Genomic DNA, 12,351 nt, shown 5'->3' with positions numbered 1-12,351 from the left:
CACCCCCCCCATACCCCCCCCATACCCCCCATACCACCCCCATACCCCCTCCCACCCCCCCATACCCCCCTATACCCCCCATACTCCCCCTATACCCCCCATGCCCCCCCATACCCCCCCCCACCCCCCCCATACCCCCCCCCACACCCCCCATACCCCCCCACATCCCCCCCGGGCTTCACCCCAGCCGTGACCACCACGAAGGGCTTGAGGTTGCCCAAACCCCTCTTGGGGTGCCCTTTGGGGGGGGGGGCACCCAAAAACCCCCCCCAGGAGCCAAATTTCCCCCCTTACCCCAACCCAGACACCTAAAACCCCCCCAGTGACCCCCCCAGGGCTGAACCCAGCCAGCCTGGGAACCTGAAGGTGTTTTATTTTTGACCCTGGGGGGGGGGTTGATTTATTTTTTGTTTAATTTTTAAAAATTAACGAAGAGCTCGGCGGGGGTGGGGGCAGCCCCCCCCTGGCCCCCCCCCCCCACGCTCCCTCTCTCTCTCGATATATATTTTTGCATTTGTATATTTTTATATAGGAAACTTTAAGCATTTGTATTTTAATAATCGGTGAAGCACTATGAGTTCCCCAGCGGGGCCCCCCCCTCCCCTTGTCCCCCCCCCCCCACCTTGTCCCCCCCCCACCTCGATACTGGAAACTACAGAAAATTGGTAAAAAAACGGAATTTTCTTTTAATTTAATTGATAGATATATATTTCCCCCCCCCTCACCCCATAAATGGGGGTCCCCAACCCCCCCCCCCCATCCCAGGAATCAAGTGCCAAACCCCCCCCCCCCCCAAACCCTCACCACACTGGGGGGGTTTGGGGTGTCCCCCCCCCACGGTGACGTTCCCCATCCTTGATGGAGCTTAATTTTCCTATGGAAATGTGGGTGGGGGGGTCGTGGGGGGGGGCTGTGTGAAGCCAGGGGGGTCCTCACCCCCCCCTGTGTTTTTTTGGGGGGGGGGGGTTGGAGGATTTTGGGGTGGGGGGGGCACAACTGGACCCGATTTCTGCGGCACCCAACGCCCTGCTCCGTGCACCCAAACCCCCCCCCCAAAGCACCCCTGGGGGGGGGGACACCCACAAACGTGCCTTGATAAGGGGGGGGGATGAGCCCCCCCCGCTCCCCTCCTGCCTCCCCCTGACTTTTCTATCCCCCCCCCCAAAAAAAAGGTGATTTTGGGGGGATTTGGGGTGTCCCCAAGCTTTAACCCACCGTCACCCCTTAATTTGGGGGGGGGGGCTGTTGTCTATGCAGCGTGGGGGGGGCTCCCCCCCCCCCACGGCAATAATTCCCCATCAAGACTCTTTGATCTCGTCCTGCTCGATATTAATTATATTAATTTCTTGGGGGGGGGTGAATAATGTGGGGGGGTTAATTTTGAATTTCAATGTCAACACCCAAACTGTGTTTTTTTTGCTGGGGGGGGGGTCGGTTGGGTGGTTTTGGGGGGGTTTTTTTTTTTTTTTAGTCCCCAAAAGTGCTATTTTTTTGTACAAAGAGAGTTTAGGTGAAAAATGTTAGTTTGGGGGGGGTGGGGGGCTCTTTGTAAACGGGGAACGATGATTTTTTTTTTTGTTTTGTAATAAATACGAGTCGCTGGCGTTGTCTGGAGATGTGGGGGGGTTCCTTGGGGGGGACTTGGGGGGGTTTGGGGGGGGTGATTCGGTTTGGGAGGGGCAATTCGGTTTTGGGGGGGCAATTGGGTTTTGGGGGGGCGATTCGGTTCTGGGGGGGCAATTCGGTTTTGGGGGGACAATTGGGTTTTTGGGGGGGGAATTCGGTTTTGGGGGGGGGCGATTCGGTTTTGGGGGGGCAATTGGGTTTTAGGGGGGGCAATTCGGTTTTGGGGAGGGGCAATTCGGTTTGGGGGGGCAATTCGGTTTGGGGGGGCAATTGGGTTTTAGGGGGGGCGATTCGGTTTTGGGGAGGGGCGATTCGGTTTAGGGGGGCGATTCGGTTTTGGGGAGGGGCAATTGGGTTTTAGGGGGGGCAATTCGGTTTAGGGGGGAGCAATTCGGTTCTGGGGGGGCAATTCGGTTTTGGGGGGGCAATTGGGTTTTAGGGGGGCGATTCGGTTTTTGGGGGGGTAATTCGGTTTTGGGGAGGGGCAATTCGATTTTGGGGAGGGCAATTCGGTTTTGGAGGGGTGATTCGGTTCTGGGGGGGGCAATTCGGTTTTGGGGGGGTGATTCAGTCCTAGGTGGGGAAACTGAGGCACGGCGCCATGGGGAGGAGTGGGGGGGGGGGCGGGAACTGAGGCAGGGAGGTTAGTTGGGGGGGATGGGTGTGATTTTGGGGGGGGGGTTATGGGGGTGCTGGGGGGGTGCTGGGGCTATTGGGGGGTGCTGGGGGCTGCTGGGGTTAGGGGGGTGCTGGGGGGGTGATGAGGTTATGGGGTGCTGGGGCTCTGGGTGGGTGCTGGGCCCTGGGGGGTGCGCGCTAGCTCCCACCTGGGGCCCCCCCCGTCCCTCTCTCCTCCCCGCTGCGGGGGCAGCACCTTCCTCCTCCTCCTCCTCCTCCTCCTCCCCCCCCGGGGGCTGCCTCCGGCCGGACCCGCTGGCTCCTTCCCACCCCCCCGCACTCATCCTGCTCCTCCGCAGCCGGAGGCACCATGGGGCTGCCCGGTGGGTGCTGGGGACCCCCACCCTGGGGTGAGGGTGCTGGGGGGGGGAAGGCTCTTTGGGGGGGGGCTGGGAGCCACCCTACTGTGTCCCCCCCCATTTCCAGGTGGGTGCTGGGGACCCCCCACCCTGGGGTGAGGATGCTGGGGAGGGGGGGGGCTGGGACCCCCCACCCACTGTCCCCCCCCCCCCAGTTCCAGGCCCCCCCCGGAACCTCACCTGCGTCTCCTACAAGCACCCCAGCGTGCGGGGGGGGTTGGGGGGCGCGGGGGGGGCCAAGGCCCGGACCGTGCTCTGCCCCCCCGGCCAGTGCTGCATCGGCATCTGGAACCGGAGCCACGCGCTGGTGCAGGGTGAGACCCCCCCCCAGCACCCCCCCAGCACCCCGCAGCACCCCCCAACACCCCCCAACACCCCGGGGGGGGTCGTGGGGGGGGGGGGGGGGCAGTGGCTGAGCCTGGCCTGGGGGGGAGAAGGGGCCTGATCCTGCCCTGGGGTATCGCTGGGGAGGGGGGCTGGGGCCTGATCCTGCCCTGAGGGGGGGTATTGGGGGGGGGAAGGGGCTGGGGCAGGATGGAGGGGCCCGATCCTGCCCCAAGGGATCACTGGGGGGGGTTGCTGGGGCCTGATCCTGCCCTGGGGAGGGGGTATTGGGGGGGGGGGGGCAGGCTGGGGCAGGATTGAAGGGCCTGATCCTGCCCTGGGGGGGGTATTGGGGGGCAGAAGGGGCTGGGGCAGGGTGGAGGGGCCCGATCCTGCCCTGGGAGGGTATGGGGGGGGGCAGAAGGGGCTGGGGCAGGGTGGAGGGGCCCGATCCTGCCCCTTCAGGCGCAGTTGGGGGGTGCGGGGGGGTGCGGGGAAGCCCCGGGTCCCTGCCCAGCTGCCGCGCTCGACCTTGGCCTTGAGAAGTGGCTACAGCGGCGCTGGGACGGGGCAGCGCGGGGGGGGGCGGGGAGAGGTCCTGGGGGGTGGCCCAGGGGGGTCCTGGGGTGGGGGGTCTCAGGGAGGGGGGTCCCATGGGGGGGTCCCAGGGGGGTCCCGAGGGGGGTGTTCAGCCAGGCACCCTGCCCCGGGCCAGGGGACCCCCCGGCAGCCCCCTGGGGTGTCCCCCTGTCCCCATGTCCGTATGTCCCTGTGTCACCGTGTCCCCACGGTCCCCATGTCCCCCATGTCTCCGTGTCTCCGTGTCCCCCTGTCCCCATGTCCCCATGTCCCGTGTTTCCATGTCCCCGTGTCCCTGTGTCCCCGTGTCCCCTTGTCCCCATGTCACCGTGTCCCCCCTGTCCCTGTGTCCCCATGTCCCCGTGTCCCCATGTCCCCATGTCCCTGTGTCCCCATGTCTCTGTGTCCCCTTGTCCCCATGTCCCTGTGTCCCCGTGTCCCTGTGTCCCTGTGTCCCCGTGTCCCCGTGTCCCTGTGTCCCCCTGTCCCCGTGTCCCCAGGCTGCTGGGGGGGCGGGGGGGCCGCCTGTCCCTCTGCCACCTGCGCCCCCAGCCCCGCGGGCCCCCCCGGTGGCTCCGTCCTCGTGTGTCTCTGCCACGGGCACCTCTGCAACGGGCCCGGGACGGCGACAGGGACCGGGACAGGGACCGGGACAGCCCTGGGGGCGCCCCGCCACGGCCCCGGTACTGGGGGGCACTGGGGGGGCTGGGGGGGCTCCACTGGGAGGCCGAGGGGGGGCTCGGGGACCTGTGGGGGGAATCTGGGACGCGGGGGGGACTGGGGGACCCATGGGGGGGTCCTGGGACCCATAGGGGACCTGGGGGTCCCTGGGGACCCATGGGGGACTGGGGGGGGACTGGGGGGACCCTGAGATCTTCAAGGGACTCATAGGGGGGAACTGGGACCCATGGGGGGGAGGCTGGTGGCCCGGGGGGGGAGGCTGGTGGCCCGTGGGGGGGGGGCTTGGGACCCATAGGGGACCTGGGAGGGACTGGGGGACCCATGGGGGACTGGGGGGGACCCATAAGGGACCTGGGGGGGAATGGGGGGACCCATGGGGGACTGGGGGGCACTGGGCGGACCCTGGCATCTTCAAGGGACCCATGGGTGGGGGGGTGGCCCGCGGGGGGGGCGGACTTGGGACCCATAAGGGACTGGGGGGGGGGGGGATTGAGGGACCCATGGGGGGGATCTGGGACCCATAGGGGACCTGGGTGTCCCTGGGGACCCATGGGGGACTGGGGGGGGACTGGGGGGGCACTGGGGGGACCCTGAGGTCTTCAAGGGACCCATGGGGGGGGTCCTGGGACCCATAGGGGACCTGGGCGGTGACTGGGGACCCATAAGGGACTGGGAGGGGATTGGGGGACCCATGGGGGGGATCTGGGACCCATAAGGGACCTGGGGGTCCCTGGGGACCCATAGGGGACCTGGGAGGGACTGGGGGACCCATGGGGGACTGGGGGGGCACTGGGGGGACTGGGGGGGACTGGGGGACCCATGGGGGACTGGGGGGGACTGGGGGACCCACAGGGGGGATCTGGGACCCATAAGGGACCTGGGGGGGACTGGGGGACCCATGGGGGACTGGGGGGACCCATAAGGGACCTGAGGGGGACTGGGGGACCCATGGGGAGTCCTGGGACCCATAAGGGACCTGGGGGGGACTGGGGGACCCATGGGGGACTGGGGGGACCCATAAGGGACCTATATGGGGCTGGGGAACCCATGGGGGGTCCTGGTGACCCATGAGGGACCTATATGGGGCTGGGGAACCCATGGGGGGTCCCCGCCAGGTGCGGGGTGGCCTCGTTCACCGCAGGCTCTGTCCCCAGTGCCCGGCCGTGGGGGGTCCCCGGGGACCCTGTGGCTGTGGGGTGCCAGCCCCCTCCTCGTCCTCCTCCTCACCTGCCTGGCCGCCCTCGGTAGGGACGGGGACACGGGGACCCCCGGGCACAGGCCACCCCCTGCCCCGTGTCCCCTGGGTGTCCCTGGGTGTGGGTGTCCCTGGGTGTCCCCAAATGCCACGTCCCCAGGGTCCCCAGGGTGTGGGTGTCCCTGGGTGTGGGTGTCCCCAAATGCCACGTCCCCAGGGTCCCCAGGGTGTGGGTGTCCCTGGGTGTGGGTGTCCCCAAATGCCACGTCCCTGGGTGTCCCCAGGGTGTGGGTCTCTGGGGAGTGGGGGGTCCCCAAGTGCCATGTCACCCTGTCCCCGTGTCCTGGGGAGCCCCTGGTGGGGGGGGGTGCCCGCATGGGGTGTCCCCAGTGTCCCCCGTGTCCCCCGGGTGGGGGGTCTGGGGGATCCTAGAGGTCCCTGGTGTCCCCAGGTCCTGGTTGTGAGGGGTCCCCAGTGGGGGGGTCCCCAGGTGGGGGGTGTCCCCGGGGTCCCCATGTCCCACGTGTCCCTGTGCCAGGGCTGCAACGGGCGAGGGCCCACCCAGGGCAGCCCCCCCGCGGGGTCGGGGTGCCCCCGGAGCCCCCCAGGCCGGACCTGCCTGCGCTGCACGTGAGGGGGGCACCCCGGGGGGCACCCATGGGGTGGTGGGGACCCATGGGGAGGCATCCCTATGGGGAGGTGACTGGGGAGCACCCATGGGGGGGGGGCACAAGTAGTGGGGGGGGCACAAGGAAGCCCTGGGGTGAGGGTGCCCATGGGTGCCTGGGGCTGGGGTTACTGGGTTTGGGGTGCCTGGGGCTGGAGCCACCCATGGGTGCCCGGGGCTGGGTGTACCAGTTTTGGGGTGGCTGGGGATGCCCGTGGGCTGTTTGGGGTGCACATGGGTGCCCATGGGGCTGGGGCCACCCATGGGTGCCCAGGAGTGGGTGTACAGGATTTGGGGGTGACTGGGGCTGGGGATGCCCATGGGTGCCTGAGGATCCCTGGGTGTGGGGATGTCTGTGGCTGGGACCACCCATGGGTGCCCGGGGCTGGGGTTACGGGGTTTGGGGTGCCTGAGGGTCCCTGGGTGTGGGGTTCCTGGGGCTGGGGCCACCCATGGGTGCCCGGGGCTGGGTGTACCAGATTTGGGGTGACTGGGGATGCCCGTGGGCTGTTTGGGGTGCTCATGGGACTGGGTGAACTGGGGCTGGGGCCACCCATGGGTGCCTGAGGGTCCCTGGGTGTGGGGGACCCTGGGGCTGGGGCTGGGGCCACCCATGGGTGCCCGGGGCCGGGTGTCCCTGTGGCTGGGGCCACCCAGCGCAGGGTGGGCCCCCCCCGGGTGTCCCCATGGCACCCATGGGTGTCCCCGGCAGGTGCTGCCGGCGGGGCGGTTCCCGGCCGCGGGGGGGCGCTGCGCGGGGCTGCGCCCGGAGCTGCGGGACGGGGCGCGGGGGGGGCGGCTGCGCCCGGCGGTGAGCGGGGGGGGGGGGTGTCACCGAGTGTGTCCCCACGTGTGTCCCCAAGTGCGGCCCCGTGTCCCCACACATGTCCCCAGGCATGTTCTTGTGTCCCCACATGTGTCCCCAAGCGTGTCCCCATGTCCCCACGCATGTCCCCATGTCCCCAGGCGTGTCCCCACACATGTCCTCGTGTCCCAACATGTGTCCCCGTGTCCCCAGGTGTGTCCTCAGGTGTGTCGCCAGGTGTGTCCTCATGTCCCCAGGCATGTCCCCATGTCCCCAAGCGTGTCCCCAGGCGTGTCCCTACACATGTCCCCAGGCATGCCCCCATGACCCCACATATGTCCCCATGTCCCCAAGTGTGTCCCCATGTCCCCACGCATGTCCCCATGTCCCCACATGTGTCCCTGTGTCCCCAGGTGTGTCCCCAGGTGTGTCCCCAAGTGTGTCCCCATGTCCCCAGGCGTGTCCCCAGGCGTGTCCCCATGTCTCCACATGTGTCCCTGTGTCCCCACACATGTCCCCATGTCCCCAGGCATGTCCCCATGTCCCCAGGTGTGTCCCCAAGTGTGTCCCCATGTCCCCAAGCGTGTCCCCATGTCCCCAGGCATGTCCCCAGGGGTGTCCCCAACTGTGTCCCCATGTCCCCACAAGTGTCCCCATGCATGTCCCCATGTCCCCAGGCGTGTTCCCAGGCGTGTCCCCATGCATGTCCCCATGTTCCCACGCATGTCCCCATGTCCCCAGCTGTGTCCCCATGTCCATACGCATGTCCCCATGTCTCACACGTGTCCCCGTGTCCCCAGGGCTCCCTGCGACACCTCCTGGGGCAGCACGTGGGGCCGTGGGCCAGCAGCGTGCGCCTGGCCCTGGCCCTCGCCCGCGGCCTGGCCCTCCTGCACCGGGAGCTCTGGCGTGATGGTGAGCGCGGCCACCCCTGCCCCGAGCCCGCCAGGTCCCTGCGGGGGTGTCACCCCCCCGTGTCACCCCTCCGTGTCCCCCCCCCCAGGCCTGTACAAGCCCAGCGTTGTGCACCGGGACCTGAGCAGCCAGAACGTGCTGGTGCGCGGGGACGGGACCTGCGTCACCGGGGACTTCGGGCTGGCGCTGGCACTGCCACCGGGCACCCAGGGTGGCACCGGCGCCCGGCACGCCGTGAGCATCCGCAAGGTGTGGGGACAGGGATGGGGACAGGATGGGGACAGGGATGGGATGGGGACAGGGATGTCCCACGCCACGGCCGGTGCGGGTGGGGACAGCTGGGGACCACCCCCGGGGGTCCCGGTGCCCCCCGTGCCCCCTTCGCAGGTGGGCACCCAGCGGTACCAGGCCCCCGAGATCCTGCGGGCGTGGGGCCGGGCGCTGCGCCAGGCCGACGTCTACGCCCCGGCCCTGCTCCTCTGGGAGATCCTCACGCGCTGCCAGGCCCTCAGCCCCGGTGAGCACCCATGGGTGCCCCCCTTGGGGCCCCCCCCCCCACCCATCCTCGCTGACCCCCTCGCCCCGCAGGAGCGCCCGTGCCGCCCTTTCGGCTGGCGTACGAGGCCGAGCTGGGTGCCAGCCCCACGGGCACTGAGCTCTGGCGCTTGGCCGTGGAGGAGCGACGGCGCCCGCTCATCCCCCCGGCCTGGCACCGAGCCCCCCAGGTCAGCACCCAGCGGGGGGGGTCCTGCCTGGGTGCCCAAGGGTGCCCCGGGGTGCAGAGGGTGCCCATGGGCAGGGGTGACCCGGGGGGGGCTCCATGCCTGGGTGGCCTGGGGGGTTTGGGGGTACCCAGGGGTGCCCAGGGTGCCCCAGGGTGCCCATGCCCTGGGGGGGTCCCTGCCCAGGTACCATGGAGTGTTTGGGGGTGCCCAGGGGTGCCCCGGGGTACTGAGGGTGCCCATGGGCAGGGGGACCCAGGGGGGTCCATGCCCAGGTACCATGGGGTGTTTGGGGGTGCCCAGGGGTGCCCCAGGGTACTGAGAGTGCCCAAGGACAGGGGTGACCCAGGGGGGTCCATGCCCAGGGGAGGGGGGTCCATGTGTGGGTGCCCAGCGGTGTTTGGGGGTGCCCTGGGGTGCCCATGCACGGCGGGGGGGGTCCTGTCTGGGTGCCCAGGGGTGCCCCAGGGTACTGAGGGTGCCCATGGGCAGGGGTGACCCAGGGGGGTCCATGCCCAGGGAGGGTGGGGTCTCTGTGTGGGTGCCCTGGGGTGTTTGAGGGTGCCCAGGGATGTCCAGGGTGCCCTGGGGGGGTGTCCCTGCCCAGGTACCGTGGGGTGTTTGGGGGTGCCCAGGGTGCCCTGGGGTGCCCGTGCCTGGGGGGTCACTGCCTGGGTGCCCAGGGGGGTGTGGGGGTGCCCAGGGGTGCCCCTTCCCAGGATGCCCCTGCCTTGGGGGGGGTGTGTGTCCCTATTTGGGGGTGTCATGCCAGGGGGTTCCCCCACCCAGGGGGTCCCCGCTGAGGCCCGGGGGGGTCCCCGCAGGCCGGGGGGGCCCTGCCGGAGCTGCTGGAGGATTGCTGGGACCTCCAGTGCCTGGCAGCGGGGCCCCCCCCCACCGCCGGACCCCCCCCCCCCCCCACCGGACCCTCCCCGGGCACCGCCGGACCCCCGCAGGGCCGAGCCGCCCCCCCCGCCGCTGAGCCAGAGGTGGGTGCGGGAGGGAAACTGAGGCACGGGGCGGGGGGGGGGGGGGGGGGGGGGGGGGGCACTAGGACCCCGCTGCCCCCATTCACTGCCCGCCCCCCCCCACCGAGGGACACAGGCCCCGCCCCCTCGGGAGGCCCCGCCCCCCGCCCCGCCCCCTCCCCCCCCCGGGCGGGGCCGCGGCCGCAGCGGAGGCGGAAGGTGGGAGCGGAGCCCCCGGGGGGGCCCTGCACCCCCCCCCCGCACCCTAAACCCCCCCCCCGTGCACCCACTTACGCCCCCACAGTCCCCCCCCCCGCACCCCCCTGCACCCCCAGGGCCCCCCCCCCGCACCCCCAAACCCCCTCGTGCCCCCCCAGTTCCCCCCCCCGCACCCCTTTACCCCCCCCAGCCCCCCCCCGCAACCCCAACCCCCGCCACGGGCCTCCCCCCCGCACCCCCTGTGCACCCCCCAGTCCCCCCCGCACCCCCCAGTTCCCCCCCCGAACCCCCAAACCCCCCCTTGCCCCCCCAGTCCCCCCCCGCACCCCCTGTGCACCCCCCAGTTGCCCCCCCGCACCCCCAAACCCCCCCCCGCACCCCTCAGTATTACCCTGCCCCCCCCACCCCCCCCTGGCTCCAGCCACCGTGACTCAGTTTCCCCTCGGAGGCAGCGGGGGGGGGCGGTTTGGGGTCCCCACGGAGTTGGGGGGGGTCCCCAGTGGGTGGGGGGGTCCCAGAGCCCCCTCCTGGGGTTTTGGGGGGCCCCTCCCTCACCCCTGTGCCCCCCCTGTGTCCCCCCCCCAGGTGCTGGAGGTGTCACCTGCCATGTGGGACCCCAGCGCAGGTAAGGGGGTGGGGGTGGGGGGCACCCCCAAAGTGGGGGAGGGGCTGCCTTGACCCCCCCCCCAGGGCGATGAGGGGGGTCATGGGCCCCTCCCCCACCTCAATTTTCTCTTTTCTCCCCCCCCCCAGGGCAGCCGCCCCCCCCCAACCCCGTGTACCCCCCCCAGCCCCCCCCAAACCCCGTGTACCCCCCCCACCCCCCCCAAGCCACCCCCTTGTACCCCCCCCACCCCTCCCCAGGGGTCCCCCCCAACCCCCTGGGGGGGCCCGGGCAGCCCCCCTACCCCCCAGGGGCACCCTTGGGCCCCTCAGCACCCCCCCCGTACCTGATGGGACCCGGGGGGTGCCCCCCCCTGCAGCACCCCCACCCCGGGGTGCCCCCCCTGTACCCCCCCGCGCTGGACAAGAAGGCGGCGAAGAAGCTGAGGAAGAGGATGAAGAAGGCTCAGAAGAGGGACAAGGTGACGGGGGGGACATTTGGGGGGGGGACACACGTGGCACTGGGGGGGGACCCAGGGGGGTCACCCCCGGCCCCCCCCGGGGTGCTCACGGCCGTCCTGTCCCCCCCCAGCGCTCTTCGTCCTCCTCCTCCTCCTCTTCCTCCAGCAGCGACTCCCACTGAGGCCACCACCGGGCCACCGGGACCACGTGGGACCACCCGGGACCTCCTGGGACCTGCTGGGACCCAAGTGACCTCCTGTGCCCACCCGCGACCTCCTGGGATGACCCGTGACCTCCTGGGACCACCTGGGACCTCCTGGCACCCCTGTGTCCTCCTCTGCCCACCCGTGTCCTCCTGGGACCCTCGTGTCCTCCTGTACCCACCCAGGACCTCCTGGGACCCCTGTGTCCCCCTGGGACCCCCATGACCTCCTGTGCCCACCCATGTCCTCCTGTGCCCACCCAGGACCTCCTGGGACCCCCATGACCTCCTGTGCCCACCCGTGACCTCCTGGGACCCCTGTAACCTCCTGTGCCCACCCATGTCCTCCTGTGCCCACCCAGGACCTCCTGGGACCCCCGTGTCCTCCTGTGCCCACCCGTGACCTCCTGGGATCCCCGTGTCCTTCTGTGCCCACCCATGACTTCCTGGGACCACGCGTGTGCCCATGACCACTCTGGGCCACCCATGGCCTCCTGGGTGCTGTGACCCACCATGGCCAGACCTGACCACCTGGGACCACATATGTCGTCCCGTGGCCAAGCGTATGCCCATGATCACCCAGGACCATCCGTGACCACCCGTGTCCATCCATGACCACGTGGGACCACCCAGGACCACCCATGACCACTCATCTCCACCCATGACCACCTATGTCCACCTGGGACCTCCTATGTCCATCCATGTCCATGTGGGATCACCTAGGACAACCCATGACCATCTGGAACCACCCGTGACCATTTGTGTCCACCTGGGACTACTTGTGTCCATCCATGACCACGTGTGACCACCTTGGACCTCCCATGTCCATCGATGATGACGTGTGACCACCCAGGACCACCCATGACCATCTGGAACCCCCTGTGTCCACCTGGAACCTCCCATGTCCACCCATGACCACCCATGACCACCCATGTCCACCCATGACCACCTGTGCCCACCCATGACCTCTGTGTCCCCATGCCCACCATGTCCTCATGCCCCCAAGGTCCCCATGTGTCCCCTCACCCCGTGGTGCCAGGGGGGTGCCAGCTGCCCCTGCTGCCCCCCAATAAAGCCTCGTGCCCCCCCGCTGTGTCACGTCTCTTTCGCGCCATTGGGGGGGTCTGGGGGGGGGACACACACAAACCCCCCTCAGCCCCATGGGGGGGGGGGGGGAGCTGTTCCTGTGCCCCCCAACCTGCCCCCACCTCTAAGCACCCCCTGCCCTGGTTACCCCATTGCCCCCCAATACCCTCCACTGCCCCCCCATTCCCTCTATTGCCCCCCATTGCCCCCATTGTCCCCCCATTGCCCCCATTGCTCCACCAATTCCCCCATTCCCCCTA

At 69.6% G+C, this 12,351-nt stretch overlaps 1 protein-coding gene across 1 annotated transcript; it reads left to right on the top strand.

Moving 5' to 3' along the window:
* The first annotated feature begins 2,614 nt into the window (after positions 1 to 2,614).
* On the top strand, positions 2,615 to 12,094 carry LOC137668885 (anti-Muellerian hormone type-2 receptor-like). The gene is made up of 15 exons (XM_068410702.1): positions 2,615 to 2,627; positions 2,819 to 2,977; positions 4,067 to 4,249; positions 5,402 to 5,491; positions 5,981 to 6,072; positions 6,822 to 6,920; positions 7,715 to 7,829; positions 7,918 to 8,078; positions 8,217 to 8,346; positions 8,418 to 8,554; positions 9,376 to 9,544; positions 9,656 to 9,738; positions 10,324 to 10,363; positions 10,492 to 10,823; positions 10,934 to 12,094. The coding sequence occupies exons 1-15, from the start codon at positions 2,615 to 2,617 to the stop codon at positions 10,982 to 10,984; spliced, it is 1,854 nt and encodes a 617-aa protein (XP_068266803.1). The 3' UTR covers positions 10,985 to 12,094.
* Positions 12,095 to 12,351: the final 257 nt, after the last annotated feature.

The sequence above is a fragment of the Nyctibius grandis genome, chromosome 11, assembly GCF_013368605.1.
Source record: "Nyctibius grandis isolate bNycGra1 chromosome 11, bNycGra1.pri, whole genome shotgun sequence".
NCBI classification, from domain to species: Eukaryota; Metazoa; Chordata; class Aves; order Nyctibiiformes; family Nyctibiidae; genus Nyctibius; species Nyctibius grandis.
The sequence above is the reverse complement of the archived record's forward strand: the minus strand, read 5'-3'. Positions and strand labels throughout refer to the sequence as shown.